This window comes from Halichoerus grypus, chromosome 6, assembly GCF_964656455.1.
Source record: "Halichoerus grypus chromosome 6, mHalGry1.hap1.1, whole genome shotgun sequence".
Taxonomy (NCBI): Eukaryota; Metazoa; Chordata; class Mammalia; order Carnivora; family Phocidae; genus Halichoerus; species Halichoerus grypus.
The window spans coordinates 62,029,251-62,053,031 of record NC_135717.1 but is presented as its reverse complement, the minus strand read 5'-3'; the positions used below and the strand labels follow the sequence as shown (position 1 = coordinate 62,053,031).

At 36.3% G+C, this 23,781-nt stretch overlaps 1 protein-coding gene across 2 annotated transcripts in view; it reads right to left on the bottom strand.

Annotated features, from left to right (window-relative positions):
• Positions 1 to 23,781, bottom strand: part of LOC118551008 (ankyrin repeat domain-containing protein 26-like) — a 131,696-nt gene that overhangs the window by 96,839 nt on the left and 11,076 nt on the right. For both annotated transcript variants that reach the window (XM_078075238.1, XM_078075240.1), the window contains 6 exons: positions 15,558 to 15,594; positions 10,431 to 10,503; positions 7,789 to 7,846; positions 7,494 to 7,678; positions 3,527 to 3,656; positions 3,159 to 3,220 (listed from right to left, as the gene is read on the bottom strand). In XM_078075238.1, coding sequence (XP_077931364.1) covers positions 3,159 to 3,220; positions 3,527 to 3,656; positions 7,494 to 7,678; positions 7,789 to 7,846; positions 10,431 to 10,503; positions 15,558 to 15,594 — 545 coding nt within the window. The remainder of the gene's footprint in view (positions 1 to 3,158; positions 3,221 to 3,526; positions 3,657 to 7,493; positions 7,679 to 7,788; positions 7,847 to 10,430; positions 10,504 to 15,557; positions 15,595 to 23,781) is intronic.

The following is a 23,781-nucleotide window of genomic DNA, read 5'->3' as shown; positions in this document are numbered from 1 at the left end:
CAATGGAATATTACTCAGCCATCAGAAAAGATGAATACCCAACTTTTACATCAACATGGATGGGACTGGAGGAGATTATACTAAGTGAAATAAGTCAAGCAGAGAAAGTCAATTATCATATGGTTTCACTTATTTGTGGAACATAAGGAATAACATGGAGGACATTAGGAGAAGGAAGGGAAAAATGGGCGGGGGGAATTGGAGGGAGAGATGAACCATGAGAGACTATGGACCTGAGAAACAAACAGGGTTTTAGAGGGGGGGGGAGGGGGGATTGGTTAGCCCGGAGATGGGTATTAAGGAGGGCACGTACTGCATGGAGCACTGGGTGTTATACGAAAACAATGGATCGTGGATCACTACATCAAAAACTAATGATGTAATGTATGGTGACTAATATAACATAATAAAATAAAAAAAAAAAAGTATAGTAAGCTTTCATAAGGGAAGAATAAGAACATTTATTTATTAATTACCTAAAATGTACCAGGCACTTATTTTAGTATGCACATTTTCTTTTCTACACACAACAATGACAATGATTATGACAATGGGTGGATCTTCCTGCTTCCTGGTCATTCCCAGACATAAGAGTGAAATGATGAATAGATGTGATCCATGGTTCTCTCCGTCTAGAATGTCCTTCTCCAAGACCTTTGCACGACTGGTCCTTGTCATCCGCCACTTGGCGGCTCTTGCCACATTCAGAGAGATCTTTCCTGACTAACAAAATTCCACTCCCATTCTCATCCCCATCCTAATTACAAACTCCCCCAAAATTCCCTAACCTAACATTTCCATTTTCTTTATATGAAGCACTTACAGTAACTTACAATGGATTGTTGTTTCCTTATTTTTTTCTGCTCCTACCACTACAGCCTAACCCCTCAACTTACACAGCCTGGTACGTAGCTGATATTCAATAACAGAAATGTATTTAAGGTTAAAACATTTAAAATAATCTCACTGAGGGGGTGCCTGCATGGCAGCATCAGTTAAGTGTCCAACTCTTGATTTCAGCTCAGTTCATGATCTCAGGGTCATGAGATCAAGCCCCATGTCGGGCTCCGTGCTGAGCATGAAGCCTACTTGGAATTCTCTCTCTCCCTCTTCTTCTGCCCCTCCCCACCCCTCTCACACGCTCTCTCTCTCTCTCTAAAACATAAATAAAATCACCTCGCTGAGAAGTTCTCAGGTACCAAGTCACTATACTGTCGGCCCTTACACGATGCAAGGGTTAAGGGCGTTGACAGCCGTGCAGTCAAAAATCCACATATAACTTTTGATTCCCCAAAAACTTCACTACTAATCTCCTATTGAACTTCCTACTTTAAAAGCAATTAGACTTAAAAATAGGAAAAATGTAAATTAAAAACCAAAACATTTAAATAGAAGACCTTGTATATGCTCTCTAGATCTAATCTACGTCTTAATCCTCATTTGGCCATTGACTCTGTAAACTGAGCATGGAAGGTCAGAGAAAATTATAACCTAATGCTGACCTTACCAATAATGTAAAGTCAATTAACACATTTTGTATGTTATATGTATTATATGCTGTACTCTTACAATATAAAGAAAAGTTTATTAAGAAAATCATAAGGAAGAGAAAACAGATTAACAGTACTGCACTGTATCAAAAAAATAAGTCTGTGTGTCAGTGGACACACAATTCAACCTCATCCTGTTCAAGGGTCAACTGTATACCTATACAATGTCACTGAAACGTAACATACCCCAACTTAGAAATCCACCTTCCCGTTCTTACTTTCCCATTCTTTTCTTGACACTACTGCCATTTATTTTACTGTCCTTCAGAAATCTTCACATTTAAAAAAGTATCCTCAATATTTAATAAATCACTAAATACTGCTGTGATCATTTTTGTCCTATATTTCTATAGCAGCCTTTACAGTATACAAAGTGTTTTCACATTTCTTACCACATTTGTTCATTACACATACCTGAGAGGTAGGTATTAGTACCGTTTTTATGAATGAGGTCACTGACATTCAAACAGGTTAAACAAGTTTTTCTGGCATCCCACAGCTACCAAGTGACAGAACCAGGATGCTAGCACATCTTTTGACTTCAAATACGGTGCTTGCACCATTGTGTAGCACCTGCCTGTGCTAAGACATCAGGCCCTTTTTACCTCCTTCCACAGTCTGTCACCTTAGAATAGGTCATCATTACTTTATACTTATGTTTCTACAAGTATGGCTGCCACAAAGATACTCAATGCATACTATTTTAACTATCCAAAATGGCTTTTACCTATTAAAACACCACTAAACCAGGGACACCTGGGTGGCTCAGTCAGTTCTGGGATCTAGCCCCATGTGCTCAGTGGGGAGCCTGCTTCTCCCTCTCCCTCTGCACCTCCCCCAGCTCATGCTCTCTTTCTCTATCTCTTTCTCTCTCAAATAAATAAATAAAATCTTTTTAAAAATAAATAAATAAAACACCACTAAGCCAAATTGTTATTATAATCCCAATGCTCCTTGTAAATCTACTTGACAATCCAAATAAAGTACTTTCAGGGCCCCTGGATGGCTCAGACAGTTGAGTGTCCAACTCTTGGTATCAGTAGGGCTCTGCGCCCAGAGGGAGTCTGCTTCAGATTCTCTCTCCCTCTCTCTCCTGCTCACTCACTCTCTCTCTCTCAAATAAATAAATAAATCTTAAAATATATATATATATGTATATATGAAATACTTTCAAGTCCCAGGCATTAGCTTTTCAAGTTCCAAGTTGTAAAAAACTATAATCCAAACTTTCTACATCTCATCAGGAATTTTGCACATCCATATACACCACAGAATCACATCTGGCCATAGGTTGGCCTGGAGTAATTCTTTAGTTTTTTAGATAACTTAATTTCAAAACGCAAACTAATTCCTTATCACTCCTAAACCTCAGTTTTCTGCAATAATACTACATAGCTTTCATTAAGATAAGCTTGCAAATTAGCAGAACTGTATTATGCTGTATTATTATATTTAGCACATAATTATTTTATCAATTACAGGTAAAAAGTATAAGGAAATAGTTTTTATGGGCAAATGCAGAGATGACACAGTAAAGTCTAAGCATCCCTTTTATGCTTTAACATCATTCAATGCTTATATTTTAAAATAATAAGAAGAAAACAGTACCTCAGAATCCCAAGGTGATTCTCCATCTTCCTCTTCTCCTACTCCTAATGCTGACATCGTAACTATAAAATACAGTCACAGATACATTAATGAGAACATGTATTAGTATGAATTTTAAACATATATACAAGCTTATCCCCACTCATGAATATTTCAATAAAATAAAAGTAATAGCAGTAAAGATTTTCAGAGGGTTGAATTATTTTCAGGAAGAAAAAGTTGGTAGTAGTCGGGATACTTAAAAAGAAAGACAGCAAAAGAAAAATATCTTAATGAAATGCATAACATATCTGGATCTACATACTTTCAGATTTCTTTATACTAGCATTTGAGCATAGGAAAAAATTCACAGATGTTTACTAACTTACCACTACTATTACTTTTGTATGCTCTATCAGCAGAAGTCAGATTGTCCTTAACTGTTTGCTCTTGTGGAGCACTTTCAGTAATATTAATACCACTGTCCTCTTTTCCAGTTGCTGGCTGCACCTCTCCTTCCTATAAAAACAACACAAAACAAAAACCCAACTTCAGAAAACATCACATGAATTCACTTGTTCACTCACTCACTCACTCAGAAAGACAAATACATACCGTACCCGTCAAGTCATAGGCACTATCCTGGGAGAAGCTGGAAATATAAACGACAGAGACTGCCCTATATGCTAGTAGGGGTAGAGATGGACCAAAACAATTAAGAACAGAAGAGTATCATTTACTAGTTCTACAGGTGAACTGAATAAAGCACAGTGAAGGCACAAAGGAGAAAAGAGTTGCAAATGGGAAGCTCAGGAAATGCTGCAGATAGGGCTGTATATTGACAGACAGACAAGGTGCACAAGGAGGGTGCGAAGGACATTCTAGAATGAGCGAAAGGATGAAGTATGAAATAACGCAGTAAGTGACGATAGCTCCAGAATGTGGCAAAACTGGAACACAACTTTTGGGAATGGGATAGAGAGAGATAATTGGAAAATCAGGACTGAACCAAAAAAGGCAAGTGTCATGCTAGAATATGAACTTTCTCCTTCATGTAATGGGGATCCACTAAATAAGCAGAGGAGTTACATCGTCAGAAATATATTTTAGAAAGGTCTGACAGCAATGTAAAGATGAACATAAAGGAACCAAAACCAGAAGAGTATTTCAAAACTATACGTGAGAGAGTAAATTATGATAATAAGATATGAAAAATGGTAAGCAGGGACAAAATACTGAATGTGGTGATTTTTTTGTTTTGTTTTTTATTTTATTTTTTTTAAGATTTTTTATTTGTCAGAGACAGAGAAAGCACAAGCAGGAGGAGTGGCAGGCAGAGAGAGAAGCAGGCTTCCCGCTGAGCAAGGAGCCCAACTTGGGACTCAATCCCAGGACCCCCAGATCATGACCTGAGCTGAAGGCAGCCACTTAACCGACTGAGCCTCCCAGGCGTCCCTTTTTCTAATTTAAATTCAATTAATTAACATATAATGTATTACTGGTTTCAGAGGTAGAGATGTGGTGGATTTTTTTTTTTTAAAGATTTACTTATTTTTAGAGAGAGAGTGTGTGTGCGTTGCAGGGGGAGGGGCAGAGGGAGAGGAAGAGAGAGAATCCTCAAGCAGACTCCCTACTCAGTATGGAGCCTGACACAGGGCTTGATACCAGGACCCTGAGATCATGACCTGAGCCAACATCAAGAGTTGGATGCTTAACCAAGTGAGCCACCCAGGTGCCCGCGGATGTAATAATTTCAGGGAAGTTTGGAGTCCAGGATTTTTCCTGCTTCAGTGTTTCAGTGGTACAATATACTAGGATGGGGAAAACAAATGACAAAGCAGATTACAAAAAGTCAGGGAAGAGGAAAGGGTCAGCAACAAAGTCTTCAATCTGGGACGTACCAAATTTGAAGCACCCAGGAGACTTAAGGAGAAAGTTTTAGACAAATACATTTGGAGTAGGAAAAAATGACAGGAAAAGCACATGATGTTAATAAAACATAAATATCTATAAAATATACTAACCTGATATAATTAAATAATGTAAACCTACACAGAACTCTGAAACTTTCAGAATAAAAATAAAAGCAGGGGGGAAAAACCATGGGATTCAATATTTCTTTATACACTTCAACATTAGTTTCAAGGACAGAAAATATACTTTTATTAATATAGGCAAGTTAGTGGGCACCTGGGTGGCTCAACTGGTTAAGCATCTGACTCTTGATTTTGGCTCAGGTCATGATCTCAGGTTTGTCAGATTGAGTCCCAAATCAGGCTCCATGCTCAGTGGGGAGTCTGCTTCTCTCCCTCTCTTTTCATCTCCTTCTGCCCCTCCCCCCGACTCTCTCTCTCTCTCTCTGAAATGAATATTTAGAAAAAAAAAATATATATATAGGCAAGTATTAATTTCTGTAATGAATAGCATTTTTAAGATTAATAAAAAGATTTAATTGCAAAACACCAATTCAAGATTTTGTAAGAATACTTTTCTAAAAATTAATTTTAAAAGATGTAAATTGTAGAAGAGAAATACTTATGGGATTACAGAATTTTGAGGCATCTTTAAATACTACTACAATGTACGAGAAAAATATAAAACCCTATTTTAAAATTCACATGATTTTCTTATTCCACTGTGAACAGCATACTAATAGCTCTAATTTCCTATCTATGAATATAGGATGGTAGTTAAAGATTGGGGAAAGAATCTAGTATTAAAAAATTAATAATCATGATCATCCAAGTTGAAGGTTTTAAAGTCTCCAAATACATGTATGATTATCAAGCAGGACCCAATATTCACATGAGGAAAGAAGAAAGGGACAAAAAAAAATCAAATCACCAGTATTTCTGAGTTTCAGATATGAAAGAATTCACATGTTAAATTTAACAACTATGGGGGCGCCTGGCTGGCTCAGTCGGAAGAGTGTGTGACTCTTGATCTCAGGGTTGTGAGTTCAAGCCCCATGTTGGGTATAGAGATTACTTAAAATTTTTTAAATCTAAAACAAAAATTAACAACTATGAATACTAAAGTTTCCTGAGAATAATATAAAATGTATCTACTATTGGAGATATTTGAAAAAGTAAAAATCATCTTCCAGAAATAATTCTGTATACTCTGTTGGCAACCTTTCCTTCCTTATGATTCTACAATGACAAACAGTTCATATTAGAAAAAAACTATAAATTCTGAGTTCATTCATTTGATGTGTGTCTGTGTATCTATTAAATGCAGATACAATTAAAAATAAATTATAAATCACAATCCAGAAACAAAATTTTATATTTTTTCTTTAAGAGTGTTGCAAGCTTAAAATTTATTTCATTTATTGGATAAAGATTAAGAACCTCACTTACATAATCAGAAATTTCAGTTTTAATTAATGAAAAGACTAAATGTTTACTTATTTCCTCTCTTTAGTCTCAAAAAGATCTAAAACCTACCAAGATTCTACCACACAGGAAGTTAAATCAGAAACCCCAAGAAAGGGCACCTGGGTGGCTCAGTTGGTTAAGAGTCTGCCCTCAGCTCAGGTCATGATCCCAGGGTCCTGGGATTGAGTCCTGCATCAGGCTCCCTCCTCAGTGGGGAGTCTGCTTCTCCTTCTGCACCTCCCCCTGCTCATGCACTCACACTCTCTCTCTCACAAAAATAAATATATAAAACCTTAAAAAAAAAAAAGAAAGAAAGAAACCACAAGAAAGACAATGGCCAAAAATTCAAAATTCATAATAAATCTGATTAAGGCCTAAAACAGATTTCACTTTGCATTATCTATAAACACAGGTTTTGCTAAATTAAATATAAGATAGCACACTTTATTAAACTTAAATGGAAGGATAAAATTTTCTTCCAGTTCTTCATAAAAGTCAGCTGTAAGTCATTCAGAAGAGTCTAAGCATTTTTTTTATTACTTGACTTTGTTTTCTTATTTTGCACTTAAAATAATTTCTACCATATTTTGTAATACAGAGTATCTGCTCTCCCTTAGCCTCACTACTGCTGTTGTGTTTTTATAATAATCTCTCTCAACCCTTCAATCTTTACATTCATCTTGCCCTTCTTAAATGAATTCTTCCCCCCACCCCCTCCCTCCTCTTCACATCCATCTAGCTGTTCTTTCCAGTTGCTTTCTAATTCTTTCCTTCCATAATGGCATACCTAAGAATTGTTTACTCCCACCAAGCTTTATAAATCTCAATCTGGTACTTACCTCTCTGTTGTTATTACATTATTTCCCCTTATGATCTTGAGGACTTCGGTTTTTTCCTAAGATTCTTTTCATTATAAGGATCAAGAGGATGGTATGTGAAAAAAATAGGGAAAAAAGTTTAAAACAGAACAACTTACCTTTATCACACCATGGCCTGCTAACGACTTGACAGAAGGTTTTGAAAAAGCAGGACAAGAAAAGTCATTGGCTTTGAATGGTGGTTTGTAAAGAAGTCCAACTATATTTTCATCTTCATAATCAGAATTATCGTGCTCAGATAAGGTTCTACCTCCTAGTGTTATAGGGCCGCATTTTGTTCCCACTTAGTAAAAAACAAAATAAAAAGAACATGAAAATATCTGTAATTTTGAATTACTGAATAATACAAGAATGGACAAAAATCAGTGAATAACACGTCTTCAAATAGCTTACCATTCTTGAATTGCTCAGAAGCATTCATTAGCGCTCTTAAGTTTGGTTTTGGGACAGTCTAGAAAAAAATTAATAGTTTTAAGGATCACAAGTATCACATTTGATAAAATAATTATAATATACCCCATTATCAAATGAGCACCACTACACAGAGCACACAGGTTTTGGAATCATTCAAATGTAGATTCAAATCTCAGTTCTGCCATTTACTAAGCCTATATTTTCTCCTGGGATGAGGATTATGAGAGATTTAATAGCTAGTCCCAAAATGTTATTTTCCTTACCCCTAACTGATTATTATATAAATTCTTCCTCAAAAAGTTAAAAATAAAGCTACCCTACAACCCAGCAATTGCACTACTAGGTATTTATCCAAAGGATACGAACATAGTGATCTGAAGGGGCACCTGCACCCCAACAATTTACTTTATAGTGAAAAAATTAAATTCTTTACTACAGTATTTATAAACAAATAATTGTAGAGTGAGAAAAGTCAGTGTTATTAGGGATATACTATGAACGAAAGCCTCTGTTTCAGATATATTTATAATATATATGTAATGTATATATTTACAATATATACGTAATATATTTATAATATGTAATTCAAAAAATTTATGAGACTTCTGTTTATAGTATATCCATAATCATATTTACATATACTGAAAAATTTTTTTTCCACTTACCTTTACCTTATCAGTACCTGAAAGCTATAAATTATTACTACAGGGGCGCCTGGGTGGCTCAGTCGTTAAGCGTCTGCCTTCGGCTCAGGTCATGGTCCCAGGGTCCTGGGATCGAGCCCCACATCGGGCTCCCTGCTCAGCAGGAAGCCTGCTTCTCCCTCTCCCACTCCCCCTGCTTGTGTTCCCTCTCTCACTGTGTCTTTCTCTGTCAAATAAATAAATAAAATCTTTAAAAAAAAAAAAAAATTATTACTACAGAGAGAAAAAAATAGAAAAAGAAATGTTTCTAACACATCAACTTTCTACATGGAGAAAGAATTCGTAATGAGAATTCTAAGGAGAAATGTACACCTTGAAAGGATATATCTAATGAGACACAGATGGGGTTAAAGAAAAAAGTTGATGAATTTTTATCTAAAATTTTGAGCTCATGGGGCACCTCGGTGGCTCAGTCGGTTGGTTAAGCGTCTGCCTTTGGCTCGGGTCATGATCCCGGAGTCCTGGGATCGAGCCCCACATCGTGCTCCTGGCTCTGCGGGGAGCCTGCTTCTCCCTCTGACTCTTTCCCCTCTCATGCTGTTTCTCTCTCTCTCTCTCTCAAATAAATAAATAAAATCTTAAAAAAAAAAAAAAAAAGAAAATTCTGAGCTCACAATTAGAGGATACTAAAAAATACACTGTAACCTTTTTTCTTATTTATTTATTTCCTCAACATCATTCATTTGCACTTATAAATCTTAAACATAAAAACGGAATATAGGGCGTCTGGGTGGCTCAGTTGGTTAAGCAACTGCCTTCGGCTCAGGTCATGATCTTGGAGTCCCGGGATCGAGTCCCGCATGGGGGGGGGGGATGCCTGCTCAGCGGGGGGTCTGCTTCTCCCTCTGACCCTCCCCACTCTCATGTGGTCTCTCTCTCTCATTCGCTCTCTCTCAAATAAGTAAATCTTAAAAAATAAGAATATAAATTTGAGCCATCTTTTTAAAAATTCATGTATTTAATTATGACACATTATGCACTTATAACATTCCATTATACAGAATTCCATCTGTCTGCTCATTTATTCACATTCAAAAAATATTAAATTGCTTCTTCCAAGTAAGACTTTATTCTAGGTGTTCCAGGAGATGCACAATTACGTTTCCTAACATCCAGTAGCTTATAATGATGCAGGGGCTTTAAAATGAATATTTAAATAAGAATGAAATTTTAAATTTTAGAATCTGATACGAAGATTGAGTAGATATTTTTAAAAAGTGTAATATAAAAGATTTCTGAAATTGGACATTTTACCATATGGGTATGAAGAGCCTCTGCTTCTAGAGCTGATTATTATTTTAGGCAAAACATGTATTCTTCACTTAGATAAAGTTTTAACTCTACTCTTAATGGAATTATTTTGAAAACACAGTGGAATACCTTTGCCATATAAATTTTGAGAAACAATTTAAATTTCTGAATTTCCACAATTTCTAATATTATTTTAGTCTAAATGTACAACAAAGGATAAAAATAGAGAAAAAAGTCTTTTGTAAAACTATATGTTACCAAGGGAAAAAATGTCCGCAATAATTGAATCCACTAAAGATTTCATTTAGGCATGAGTATTATAAACGTCATATTAATAAAGAAAGAAAGAAAGAAAAGTCATGTTAAGATAACTTAAAACTCACAGAAAAATCCTTATCCTTGACCAAATATCTTATTTCCTCCGTTATGGAAAAGCTTTTCCCAATATAATTTTCCTGTCATTATGTATTTTCCAGCCCATTTTTTTCAGCCTCCACCTTCAGTATTTACCAGACTAAAAAAAAAATTCTACAAAATGGTTTCTTCTGGTCTACTTTCCATTACAAATATAAAATGATGATAGGGAGGCCACTGCTAAATTTTAAGAGTAAATAATATACAAACTAAATTCAGAGCAGGAAAACATATTTCACAAGAGTACTTTACCTTGATATCAAAATTAAAGTCTTCATCATCTGATGTAGGCCATGAATCATCAGTACCAGGTTTAATGGAAATACTTTAGAGCAAAAACATACAACAAAAACAAGTTCATTAAAAAGAAAAATTGAATGAAAGGTCAGCTATTTACTGAATGAAGTTTCTTGATATAATTAAAATTTGGCCTCTGTTTTTGTTAGTAAGTTTTTATTTTAATTCCTGTATCATTAACATACAAGTGCTATGTTAGTTTCATGTATACAATATAATGATTTGGCAATTCCATACATCACCCAGTGCTCATCATGACAAGTGCATTCCTTAATCTCTATCTCCTATTTCACCCATTCCCCCACCCATCTCCCCTCTGGTAACCATCAATTTATTCTCTATCGTTAAGAGTCTGTTTCTTGGTTTGTCTTTTTTTTTTTTCCTTTGCTTATTTTTATTGTTTCTTAAAATCTACATATGAGCAAAATCATATGGTATTTGTCTTTCTCTGACTGACTTCACTTAGCATAATACTCTCTAGTTCCACCCATTTCATTGCAAATGGCAAGATTCCATTCTTTTCTATCCCTGAATAATATTCCATTGTGTATGTATATCACTTCTTTACCCATCCATCTATCAATGGACACTTGGGCTGACTCTTGTAAATAATGCTGCAGTAAACATAGGGGTGCATGTATCCCTTTGAATTGCTGTTTCTGTATTTTTTGGTAAATACCCAGTAGTGCAATTACTCGATTATAGGGTAGTTCTATTTTTAACTTTTTGAGGAAACTCCATACTGTTTCCCACAGTGGCTGCACCAGTTTGCATTCCCACCAACAATCCAAGAGGGTTCCTTTTCCTCCACATCCTCGCCAACACTTGTTTCTTGTGTTTTTGATTTTAGTCATTCTGACAGGTGTGCAGTGGTGTCTCATTGTAGTTTTGATTTGCATTTCCCTGATGATGAGTGATGTTGAGCATCTTCTTATGTGCCTGTTGACCATCTGTATGTTTTCTTTGGAAAAATGTCTGTTCATGTCTTCTGATCATTTTTCAACTGGGCTGTGTTTTGGGTGTTGAGGTCTATCAGTTCTTTATATTTGTATACTAACTCTTTATCAGATATGTCATTTGCAAAGATCTTCTCCTATTCATAGGTTGCCTTTTCATTTTGTGGACTGATTCCTTCAGTGTGCAAAAGCTTTTGATTTTGATGTAGTCCCAACAGTTTATTTTTGCTTTTATTGCTCTTGCCTCAGGAGACATAATTAGAGAAAAACAAACCAAAACAAAAAAAACAACAAACCACTGCTACAGCCAATATCAGAGAGATTACTGCTTGTGCTCTCTTCAAGTATTTTTATGATTTCAGGTGTCACATTTAGGTCTTAAACCCATTTTTGAGTTTATTTTTAAAGAAAGTGGTCCAGTTTCATTCTTTTGCATGTAGCTGTCCAGTTTTCCCAACACCATTTGTTGAAAAGACTGTTTTTTCTCCATTGGATATTCTTTCCTGCTTTGTCAAAGATTAATTGACCATATAGTTATGGGTTTATTTCTGGGGTTTTCTGTTCTATTCCACTGACCTATATTTGTTTTTTGCCAGTACCATACTGTTTTGATGACTACAGCTTTGTAATATAACTTGAAATCTGGAATTGTGATACTTCCAATTTGTTTTTCAATATTGCTTTGGCTATTCGAGGTCTTCAGTGGTTCCATACAAATTTTAGGATTGTTTGTTCTAGTTCTGTGAAAAATGTTGGTATTTTAATAGGCATTGCATTAAATCTGTAGATTGCCTTGGGTAGTATAGACATTTTAACAATATGTGTTATTCCCATCCATGAGCATGCAACGTCTTTCCACTTCTTCTGTCTTGACACAATTTCTGTCATCAATGTTTTATAGTTGTTAGAGTACAAGTCTTTCAAAATTTGGTCTCTGTTTTTAAAAAGGTTTTCGTTATCTATCTTGCCTCCACCTCTCCGAAGATGTGAAATACCTAGTAAAGACCCAGTCTTAGTTCCCATAACTAAGAGTGACAGGCAAGGAATTCTCTGAAATGTTTGAAAGTTAATTGTTCAAAAGTTAACCACAATGAATTATCGCCTTACACCTGTCAGAATGGCTAGAATCAAAAACACAAAAAACAAGTGTTGGTGAGGATGTAGAGAAAAAGGAACCCTTGTGCACTGGTGATGGGGATAGAAAATGGTGTGAAAAACAGTATGGAGGTTCCTTGAAATTTTAAAAATAAAAATAACATAAGATCCAGTAATTCCATTACTGGTTATTTACTTTCAAAAGAACATGAAAACACTAATTTGAAAAGATATATGCACCCCCATGTTTACTGCAGCATTATTTACAACAGCCAATATATGGAAACAACCCAAGTGTCCATCAACAGATGTATCTCTTACAAACACACACACACACACATATACACACAGAGGAATGTTACTCAGCCATAAAAAAGAATATGATCTTGCCATTTGCAACAATGTAGATGTACCTAGAGGGTATTATGCTAAGTGAAATAAGTCAGAGAAAGACAAATACTAAATGATTTCACTTATATGTAGAATCTAGAAAGCAGAACAAATGAACAAACAAAAAGCAGAAACAGACCCAGAAATAGAGAGAATTCTGTATTGCCAGAAGGGAAGGGGGTGGGGATGGACAAAATGCGTGAAGGGGAATGGGAGGTTCAGGATTCCAGTTATAGTAAGTCACAGGGATACAAGTACAGCATAGGGAATATAGTCAATGGTATTGTAATAGCATTTTGCAGTAACAGATAGTAGCTACAGTTGTGGTAAGCATGGTGTAACATATAGAGTTGTTCAAGCCCTACCTTGTACACCTGAAACTAACATAACATCTTGTGTCAACTATGCTTCAATTAAAAGAAATAAATAAATATATAAATGTTAAAGAACAAATTTATGTTACTAGTGGGAATACTATTCCCAGATTAAAAGATTAAAAATTATAAGGTCCAAATTTTTTCCTTCACAGGTCCTGCCTTATTTAGGTCTACATAAACTAGCAAGACCTTAAAAACCTTCACAGGCACTAGATACCCAAGAAGAGAGACTGCTATAAAAACAGAGTCCGGGTAGCTGTGCCTCTATTTCCCTATACACTGCCTAATACTTTCTTTCTGTGAGTTCCCACTCCTATTATCACTCTTCTGCAGGGCTCAGTGGTACTCTCCAACCTTTAAGTCTTTAGCCTATGAAAGTACAGACTCCCAAAACAAGGATAGGCTCAAATGACCAACAGTAGGAGCCATTTCCTGCTCCTGGAGAACAAGCTAAATGGAGTTTCAGTCATCCATGTAGTCATCTCAACGTAGACATGTTATCAACTACCCAAATAAAACTCTGTTACTGATTTGACAGCCAGTCGTACCCCACCAAACCCTACATGTACATGGGCAGGGCTTCAGAGAATTAAGAAAAGAGGTGGAGTGAGGAGACCGCTACCTTGGGCCATACATCTATGTTGTGTAGAATCTCCATTCCGCCTATTACTCAAGAGGATCTAAGCCACTCTCTGTAAGTTGGGGTGGAAGGAGGTGATATCACATTCTTATATGCTGTAAAAAGATTCTTCCCAGTGGCTCAAATGATTTTAAGATCTCTCAACAGAAAACCTGAAGTATGCTAGTTCATTCAATTAAACCAACAAACAAAAAAGCTGCTCAAGATTCTCTTCAACCCTCTATTTTAATATGCCTTTCTAAACAACTCCCAATATCCTGTGTCCTTCATTCCTTTGTGTGTGTGTGTGTGTATCCTTCATTCCTATAACTCATCTTTATCTAACTTATCATAAACCCCAATATTCTGACATCTTTTCTAAAACTATCCAACCCAGTGTTATTCTTCTTGAAATTTGGCCTCTCCTGCTAATTCCTTCCTTACCCCCCTTCACTGTGTTCACAAGACCCCCTCCCCATCTTTCAATTATTAAAACATTTACCTACAAGATGAGAAAAAAGGAAAAAACCTGAATTTAAATCTCATTTCTGTCACTTATCATATCCAAATAAGTCACTTTTAATCTCTTTTGAGTTTCAAATTCTCCATTTAAACAACCACTTGGTGAGGATGTTGAACATAGGTTGCAGTACCAGAGGGTATTTCGATTAATTCATCTCTAAGATTCCTTAAGATCCTGAAATTCTATGTGCTTTTAATTTTGTCTATAGAAAAACAGAGACTATTTAGCTGGCAGAAATGGAAACAATTAATGGACTAAAAGAAACACCAAGAAAAGCAGAGGACAAAGTAAAAAAAAAAAAAGAAATCAAGAAAAGACTATAGAAAAGTCATGGAGAAAAAGAAAAAGGTCTACAAAAAAAAAGAAGCCTCACAGAATTAGTCAAGGGTACTAGCCTAAAGGGAAAACTAGACTGGGAAGTCAGTAAATAGAGAATCATTTAGAAATATCCTCTAAATAGATGATAAATTTAATTAATGCAACATGGTCTATACCTAGATTACATATCCTTCACTTCTGGAAAAATCATTCATCTCAAGGAGAGCAGACATCACTATATCTAAGAATTTGCCTGATTAGGTCTTGCTTATGTAAAAGCTATGTACTGTGGCCATAGGTACCTGAGATCCACCCTAAAATCTTTGACAGTAAAAACAAGAAACTAGTTACCACTGCAGTAATTACCTCTAGTTATCACTAGTTGTCAAATACATTAGGACAAATGCTTGAACTAACCTGGTTTCTTAAGAAAACTCTAAATCAGGATTAACACATAACTAAATTTGACTGAGTTGATCTGACTAGGATCTGTATCTTAATCCCAGTGCTGCTGAGGGACAAAAGAATGGAGGTGGGAGTCACACAGGCTGACAGTCAAATCATGGGTCTGCTACCTTAACTATGCAATCACAGGTCAATTAATCAACCTCCCTGCACCACAGCTGACTAATAAAAAATAGGCTATAATAGCAGAGCTACTTTGTGAAGCTATTGTAATGACTATATAAGTAATAAATGTCAAGCACATAATATAGTGTCTAGCCCAGAGCAGAACTCAACCAATGCTTTTCTCTGCATTCCCTTAGTTAACACATAATTTTAAAGACTCCATAAAAATCCTACCTGCTTAAAGACTCTTCTTCAGAACTCTTATCCGCCACTAAAGAAAAAAGCAAAATACATTTTAAATCAACAATAGAAAAATACAGAATATTAAAAGTATAAGACTGATGATTTGTTAAAAAGCATTCCTTCAAGATCACACCTGGAAACCACACTGGAATGAGTATTAATTATATTATTGGTAGGCAGTTAATGCATTAAGAAATCTTACTTTCTCTTCTACATTTACCAAATGCAAGAAAAGAATGGTATTTATCAGAATCTGATACCTCCAAGTGAATGTTTATAATGACCATAATTGTAACCAAACCCTATGAGACTGACAGAAAATGGTATCATTAGCAGAATCATTATCATAGACCGACAATGTCAAACCTAAATAACATGATTCTTCTGGACTTCCACTACTAGGAGCAGTTAAAAGAGACTGTATTTATTTTGCTGTAACACAACAGAACTTCTCCAGCTCTTCAGCAGAGACTGCTAAGTTTAGGATGAAACATCTCATCACAAAGTATGGTCTATAGCCACTGTACTTTGCAGCATGGCAAAACATAGCAAACAGACTCTCTCTGGCCTTATTTCCAATTGGGGTAAGTATGAAAGATTTTAGTGATTTTAGTGATTCTGGTTTTATAAAGTATAACCTCTTGAGACTATCTACTTTCATTGCTAGAGAGTCTATCTAGACCCACCTCTTAGACCAGGATGGTACCAATGGTTAGTGCTAGGTAGTAGTACATGATGTCATTGTTCTCAACCCTCCCCATTATGTGACAAATGTCTATAGAAATCACACTTTTTCAGTCTGTAAGGCATATGTCATCAGATCCTACACTGATGAACACAAAACAAAAAAAAAGGACAAAGAATATCTTGAATCACTACATTCAATTACCTTGGAATTTTAATTTTTTAAACATTCAAGAAGAGGGGCGCCTAGGTGGCTCAGTCGGTTAAGCGGTTAAGCATCTGCCTTCAGCTCTGGTCATGATCTCAGGGTCCTGAGATCGAGCCCCGCATCGGGCTCCCTGCTCAGCGGGGGTGTCTGCATCTCCCTCTCCCTCTGCCCCTCCCCCTCCTCGAGTTTTCTCTCTCTCTCTCTCACTTAAATAAATAAAATCTTTAAAAAAATAAAATAAAATAAAATAAAAATAAATAAAAAAATAAACATTCAAGAGGATATCCACTGTATGACTGAAACTATATGACATTCTGGAAAAAGGCAAACTTTTCAAGTTAGGAGTTAAGGGTTGAGGCAAAGGGAGGGATGAATAGGCACAGCACAGAGGACTTTTAAGGCAGTGAAACTATTCCATGTCATTATACATTTGTTAAAACCAATAGAATGTACAACACCAAGACTGCACCGGAATGTAAATTATGGACTTTGGATGATAAAGATGAGTTAATGTAAATAAAACAATGTATCACTGTGGCACAGGATGTTGACAACAGGGGAGGCTATGCGTGTATGGGAACATGGGGTAAATGGAAACTCTCTGTACTTTCTGCTATATTTGCTGTTAACTTGAAAATGTTCTAAAAAGTAAGGTCTATTTATCGTGAAGGAAAAAAAAGGTATCCATTAAGCCTGCAATCACCATGTATTAAAGTAAGATACAGCCACCGTGAAAATTAAGATAAAGACCGAAGTAACAGAATACAGGTATTATCCACCAAATTGAAGTATATGAAAATACATAAAGCAAATAATTTTAATTGCATACTTAGGCAAGAAAATAATGGACAATTATATAATCGAATCTTATAAACAGGGATTCACTATCATATGAAACAAAACTGGATTATCTATATAATTAAGAATTTTTATTTTAATTTTAAATCAGACATCATTGTTTAATCTAAGAATCATAATGAAAGTTTAATAAGATAAAAAAAACAGATTATAATTACCTGATACTGCCCCAGTAATTTATGTACAAATACCTGTTAAATATTCACCAAAAGTCAAAAAAGTAACCAGCACTTCAATTTAATACAGATCATGTACTGAAACCAGTACCATGTGATACCATCATATTACTTGCTGTTAAAATAAATCTTAAACAACAACAAAAATTAAGTCAGGGCTATAATTCCTGTGCAAAAAAGATTCCATAGAGCAGGCCAAAGACTGCCACCATTAGATCCCACTTGAATGGCTGGCCCTTGGTTGGTATCCGTGAACTTGGATTTGGGGAGGGTTCCCACCATTCCATAGCTGGTAAGAGTGGCTGTGCCTAAGTGTTGGTACAAACCAGGTGTCTTATCCTGTATACTTGATTTCCTTCAGGGAACCTGGAATTTTGGTATACGCTAGGGAGAAGATGCCTACATGATTACCATTTCCAGAAAACTTCAGGCACTGAGTCTCTATAAGATTCTTGTATTGGCAGACAACATTTCATATGTGTTGTCATAATTTGATGCTGGAGGAATTAAGGACAGCCATAGGCAGAGGATTCTTAGAAGCCTGCACTTGGTTTCCTCTAGACTTCACTCCATGCACCTTTCCTCTGTGCTGATTTTGCTTTGTATCCTTTCACGGTAATAAACCAAAGGCATGAGTACAAATATGCTAAGACCTGTGAGTTCTTCTAGTGAATAACCAAATCTGGGTGTCGTTCTGGGAGCCTCTAATACAACTAACTGCATTATATGAAATTTTTATGATTTGGGTTGATGTTTTATACATGATTACAGTCAGAAGGTTATTTCACAGAACACCTTTCCTTGAATCTGGTTTTCTTAGTATCTGCCTTGGAGATTCCTGTTTTTCTATACCCATCTGAATAAAGGCATAAAAAGAATAGATGACATAATGATTAGAAAATAATGTCAAACAAGCAACAATCTTATTTTAATCAGAAAAAAAAAGAGAATCCTGATCATTACCAATATGTTCTACAGTATAAAAGTTCCTATAAAAAAAATGAAAAGATCACATCAATTTTCTCCAACTAAATAGGGCTTAATTCGGGGTGCATGGGTGGCTCAGTGGTTAAGTGTTTGACTTCAGCTCAGGTCATGGTCCCAGAGTCCTGGGATTGAGCCCCACATCTGGCTCCCTGCTCAGCGGGAAGCTTGCTTCTCCCTCTCCCATTCCCCCTAGTTGTGTTCCCTCTCTCGCTGTGTCTCTCTCTGTCAGATAAATAAAAAAAAAAATCTTAAAAGAAAATAAATACATAAATAAATAGGGCTTAATACCATTTTTATGGTAGTTATGAATCAATAAGGTAACTGGGATAATTATAGAAAAATATATAACTATCATACACAGTTTAACAACACACTATTGATTATAGAGTTTTGTTTCCAGTCTTTTCCTTAATTTCTTATAGAATTAAAAGCATAGTTCACCTATTAAAGGCAGTTGTCGACAAACTAGTCAAAAAGCCAAAAATAGGATGCCTGGGTGGCTCAGTCATTAAGCGTCTGCCCTCAGCTCAGGTCATGATCCCAGGATCCTGAGATCGAGTCCCACATCGGGCTCCCTGCTCTGCGGGAAGCCTGCTTCTCCCTCTCCCACTTCCCCTGCTTGTGTTCCTGCTCTTGCTATTTCTCTGTGTGTCAAGTAGATAAATAAAATCCCTAAAAAAAAAAAAAAGAAAAGCCAAAAATACTCCATCCAAAATATAAGATGAGTTATCCGTTCCACCCTGAAAATAGAGGATTTGATCATTAAAGATCAATAGGGCTCATTTGGGGGAAAACAAAGTGAGTTATCTTATATACATAGATGGTTAAAAACTTGGTAATCTACTTGGCCACATATTCTTGTTAAGTCACAGTTTACCAATTTCTGGAAAAAAATATAAAAGCATGTCACATTAAAAGTGTATCAGATAAAAATTTCTGACAATCCAGAAAATGCTTTCAGTCTTGGCAGACCATCATCACTAACTTTGTCACTACGATACCGATGCAAAGAAATTTAGCACAAGAAACTAATAAAATATGAGATACACTTTAGATTAGGTAGCCCATTATCTTAGAAGGAAATACACATATATGTCAAACATACATATGGTAGAAATGTGTTCTAATAGTGTTGGATTCCAAGACAATTTTCCTTAGTGCTTTCTTTAGAGATGAAATTCAGAAAGGAGCAGTAAAAGTGGAGATATTAGAAGAAGGCGAATGAAAAGGGGATCAAGAGAGACAGCACTAACCAAAATAGTCAGGTATTGACTGTTTTTACTGACATAGAATTCCTGAACTAGTGAGACTAGTATATTCAGCATATCACCTTATATTTTCTCCTCGGTATTATACTAGTTTTCTGCCATAAAATATTTAAAAGAGGTCAAAAGCCTCCAAACTGCAGGTCTGTAAACTATTTCTGATCAATATTTAAAACTCTCAAAATACAGCTGCATCATGATTCCATATCAGAGATAGGGCCTGACAGTGGCTTCCTGCCTGTTGCTGTTTTTGTTTTCGTATTCGTCCAGAAGAGTGTATCAAGGACTTGAGGAAAAACTCAAGTATCTCCACCAGAAACAGGTAAGAAAGACAACACTTTTCCTCCACTTGACTCCTAGGTTTTGACAATTATGGAAAAATGTTGGCAAGTCTACTCACCAGGCTAGACCATTTTCCCTTGACCCTGTCTGGGTAGATACTGCAGTTACAAAAAAGTTACATAGGACCTTACTTGATGTGTTATTTTTCCATATTTGGACGTAGAAAGTACCAATCATGTAAATAATAGATCGTACAACTCAAAAATTCTTTTGAAAAGGTTACCACCAAAGAGCTTTTAAAAGTGAATTCCAACTTTCTTTTCAGTAATTTCTTTCTTTTCAGTAATACGCCTCCTTGAAATTTTTTTTTAATTTTTTCAACATCACTTCCCCTAATTCCTCTCTTACGTTTCCCCAGTCACTCCTCAGTCTTCTCTACTAACTCCTACTCCTCCATCCATCCTTATATATTGGTATTCCCAGGGTTTGTTCACTGGCCTCCTTCTCATTCTATATGTCTCTCCACCATGGACAAGCTCAATCTTTGTCCAAGCTATCACTTTGCTTAATAATTCTAATCAGATTATTTCAAATCTGCACCTCCAACCCTGAAGCTCTATCTCCAGCTAGAAACTCCTAGTATTCGATTATCCAATTACTGAAAATATACTACATGGACATTCCATCAAATTCAACATATACAGAAAAAAACCTGGTCTTCCCTATTCCCACCGCTCTCCTCTCTTCATCCGATAAAGTCCTACTCATTCTTCATGTCCAATTTAAATGCTAGTGTACAACCTGGAAACATATGAATCTTCTTAGATTTCCTCTCTCCCCTAACTTTTTACATTTAATAATCATGAAATCATATTAACTATACTTCTTTTCTGTCTCTGCTTTATAGTTACCCTGCCACTGCTCTACTCAAACATGAGCTCTTAACTGATGACTTCCACAGGGGAAAAAAAAGCCACCAACTATTATTGTTATTTCTTCAATGAATAAAAAATTTTTAAGCAAAATGAATGAGAAAGGGGGCGCGTGGGTGGCTCAGTCAGTTAAGCATCTGCCTTCAGCTCAGGTCATGGTCTCAGGGCCCTGGGATCAAGCCCCGCATCGGGCTCCCTGTTCAGCGGGGAGTCTGCTACTCCCTCTCCCTCTGCCCCTGCCCCTCTGCCCCACTTGTGCTCCCTATCTCTCTCTCTCAAATAAATAAAATCTTTAAAAAAAACTGTTTAAATTTTAAAAAATGAGAAAGACATAAGGCCTAGAAAAAGAACAACATTTTAAATTGAATAAACTGAGCCTCCTGACTTTTTCAGTATAGAAGGGTGAAAATTTCATAATGGACTGATACTAGGCTAAGGAAATATAAGCTTCCTTTGTCTTCCAGTCTCTTTACATGGTTTCCTTCAATACATCCTCCACATGAGGGGCCAGCAAACTACGGCCACAGGCCAAGTCTGACCTGCCATCTGGTTCTGTAAATAAAGTTTTATTGGAGCACAGTCACATCTATTCACCTATATATTGCTATGGCTGCTTTCATACTACAATGGTAATTGTAGTTGAGAAACCACATGGTCTAAAATAGTCACGATCTGGCCCTTGAAAGAAAAAGCTTGGTGATCCCTATTTTATGTCATAACCAGAGGGCCCTAATTCAAATCTAATCTTATTACCCTTCTGCTTCAAATTCCCCAATGAATCCCTGCATCAAATACTGCTGGCTCCCTCCCCAGTAGCCATTCCGTAATTTTTCATTCTTGCTGGAGAACTACAACTTTAGTTGGATATTTATTGTCCCCATACACAAAGAAGGTGGCCTCACCCCAGCTTCAAAAGGAGAAATGATTATTCTAAGCTAATCACAGTACCTGATTTACCAGTGACTGATTTAGGAACAAGCATGCGATATAACCTAGCCTATAAAATGTTAGAGGAAATTCACTGCAAGCCTCTGAGTTTCCTTCTTATTTAAAAGAAACATATAGGGGGGACCTCGGTGGCTCAGTCGTTAAGCGTCTGCCTTCAGCTCAAGTCATGATCCCAGGGTCCTGGGATTGAGCCCCGCATCGGGCTCCCTGCTCCGCAGGAAGCCTGCTTCTCCCTCTCCCACTCCCCCTGCTTGTGTTCCCTCTCTCGCTGTCTCTCTCTCTGTCAAATAAATGGATAAAATCTTAAATAAATTAATTAGTTAATTAATGAAAGAAACATATAAAGAAAAACAGTCCTTCCAGTCATTGGATATTGTCATGTGAGACTAGGCCTGGAGCTGTTGCTAATTAGCCAACCAGGAAGGGAGACATGAAATACTGCCAACCTCAAAGCTGAAAAAGAGACAACTGGGATCCTGATGACATCACTGAACCATCAAAACAATTCTAGTTCCTATTGTTTTAGTCACTGTTTTGTTTTGTTTTGTTTTTTAGATTTATTTATTTGAGAGAGAGAGAAAGAGAAGAAGCGTGCAAGAGAGTGCACGAATGGGCGGAAGGGCAGAGGAAGAGAATCTTCAAGCCGACTCCGTGCTGGGCACGGAGGCCAACGTGATGTGGGGCTTGATCTCATGACCCGAGACTGTGTAAAACCAAGAGTCAACACTTAACTGACTAAGCCACCCAGGTGCCCCTGTTTTAGTCACTGTTATAAGTCACCTATTATTTGCAGCTAAAAGCATTGTACCTGATAAAGTTCCCAAGGTCTACAGGGTAAGATCTACTCCTTTCCATAGGACTGAAAAACTTTCATAAGCTTGCCTTAGCTAAGTATTCACCTCATTCCAACCATTCCCATAGCACACTTTTTGTACTGGCAAAACTGAACTGCTCATAAATCCTCCAAAGTTCACTCGTACATCTTAGCCTTTGCACTGCTGTTCCGTCTGCAAAACATGTAATCTTGATGGATGTTTCTCCTGCCAAACATCGTCCTTCTGCCACTTTACCTGGCAAACTTCCTATTCAGTCTGCATACTTACCCTAAATTCTACCCACTCTCCTAAAACTCTAATTCCTCAGTATGGACATAGTATCTGGAACATATTAAATGCCAATAAAAAAATAACAATGGTAATCATAAGCACTGGGGGACTTGGCACATAGTAAGCACTGAATAAAGCAGAGTAAATAATAAAAATGACAATGATAGTAACAAATTCCTGGAGGGCAGGGATTGTGTTTTTTGAATGTTTGCGTTCTACAACATCAGAATAACAGTTAGGAACTAAAAGACACTTGATAGTTATTTGTTAAGTGAACAAATGAAAATAGGTAAATTGCAAAACCAATAGACAGTTATCTTAAAAAAAAAGTCTCATTGGTATTGCTGCATACTAGCTAAGTTTTGCAGTTCTTATTGTTTGCCATTTGTTTACGATACCAGGAAGGTATTGTAAAGTCCCCAGTTTTAAGGATAGTTCCTTTTTTAAGGAGACAAATCACTATATAATAATATTTACTAAATGTAATCCACTTGTAAAAATTAAAAGATCCATTTTCATAACAGGTTCAATTTATTATAATACGCTTATAGAGAAAACATAAAACATACTAACTTAAAAATCTCTTTTTCTTATTTACACAAAGATATCATATGGGATTTTAGGGGTCATGACTAAAATAATGAATTTCTTTTCAGACAATACCGCCTCATATTTTAAATTACCTACAATTAACTTCTTTTGTTGTTGTTGTTCATACTGAGGTACTTTATTTAATTTTTTTTTATTATGTTCGTTAGCCAGCATATAG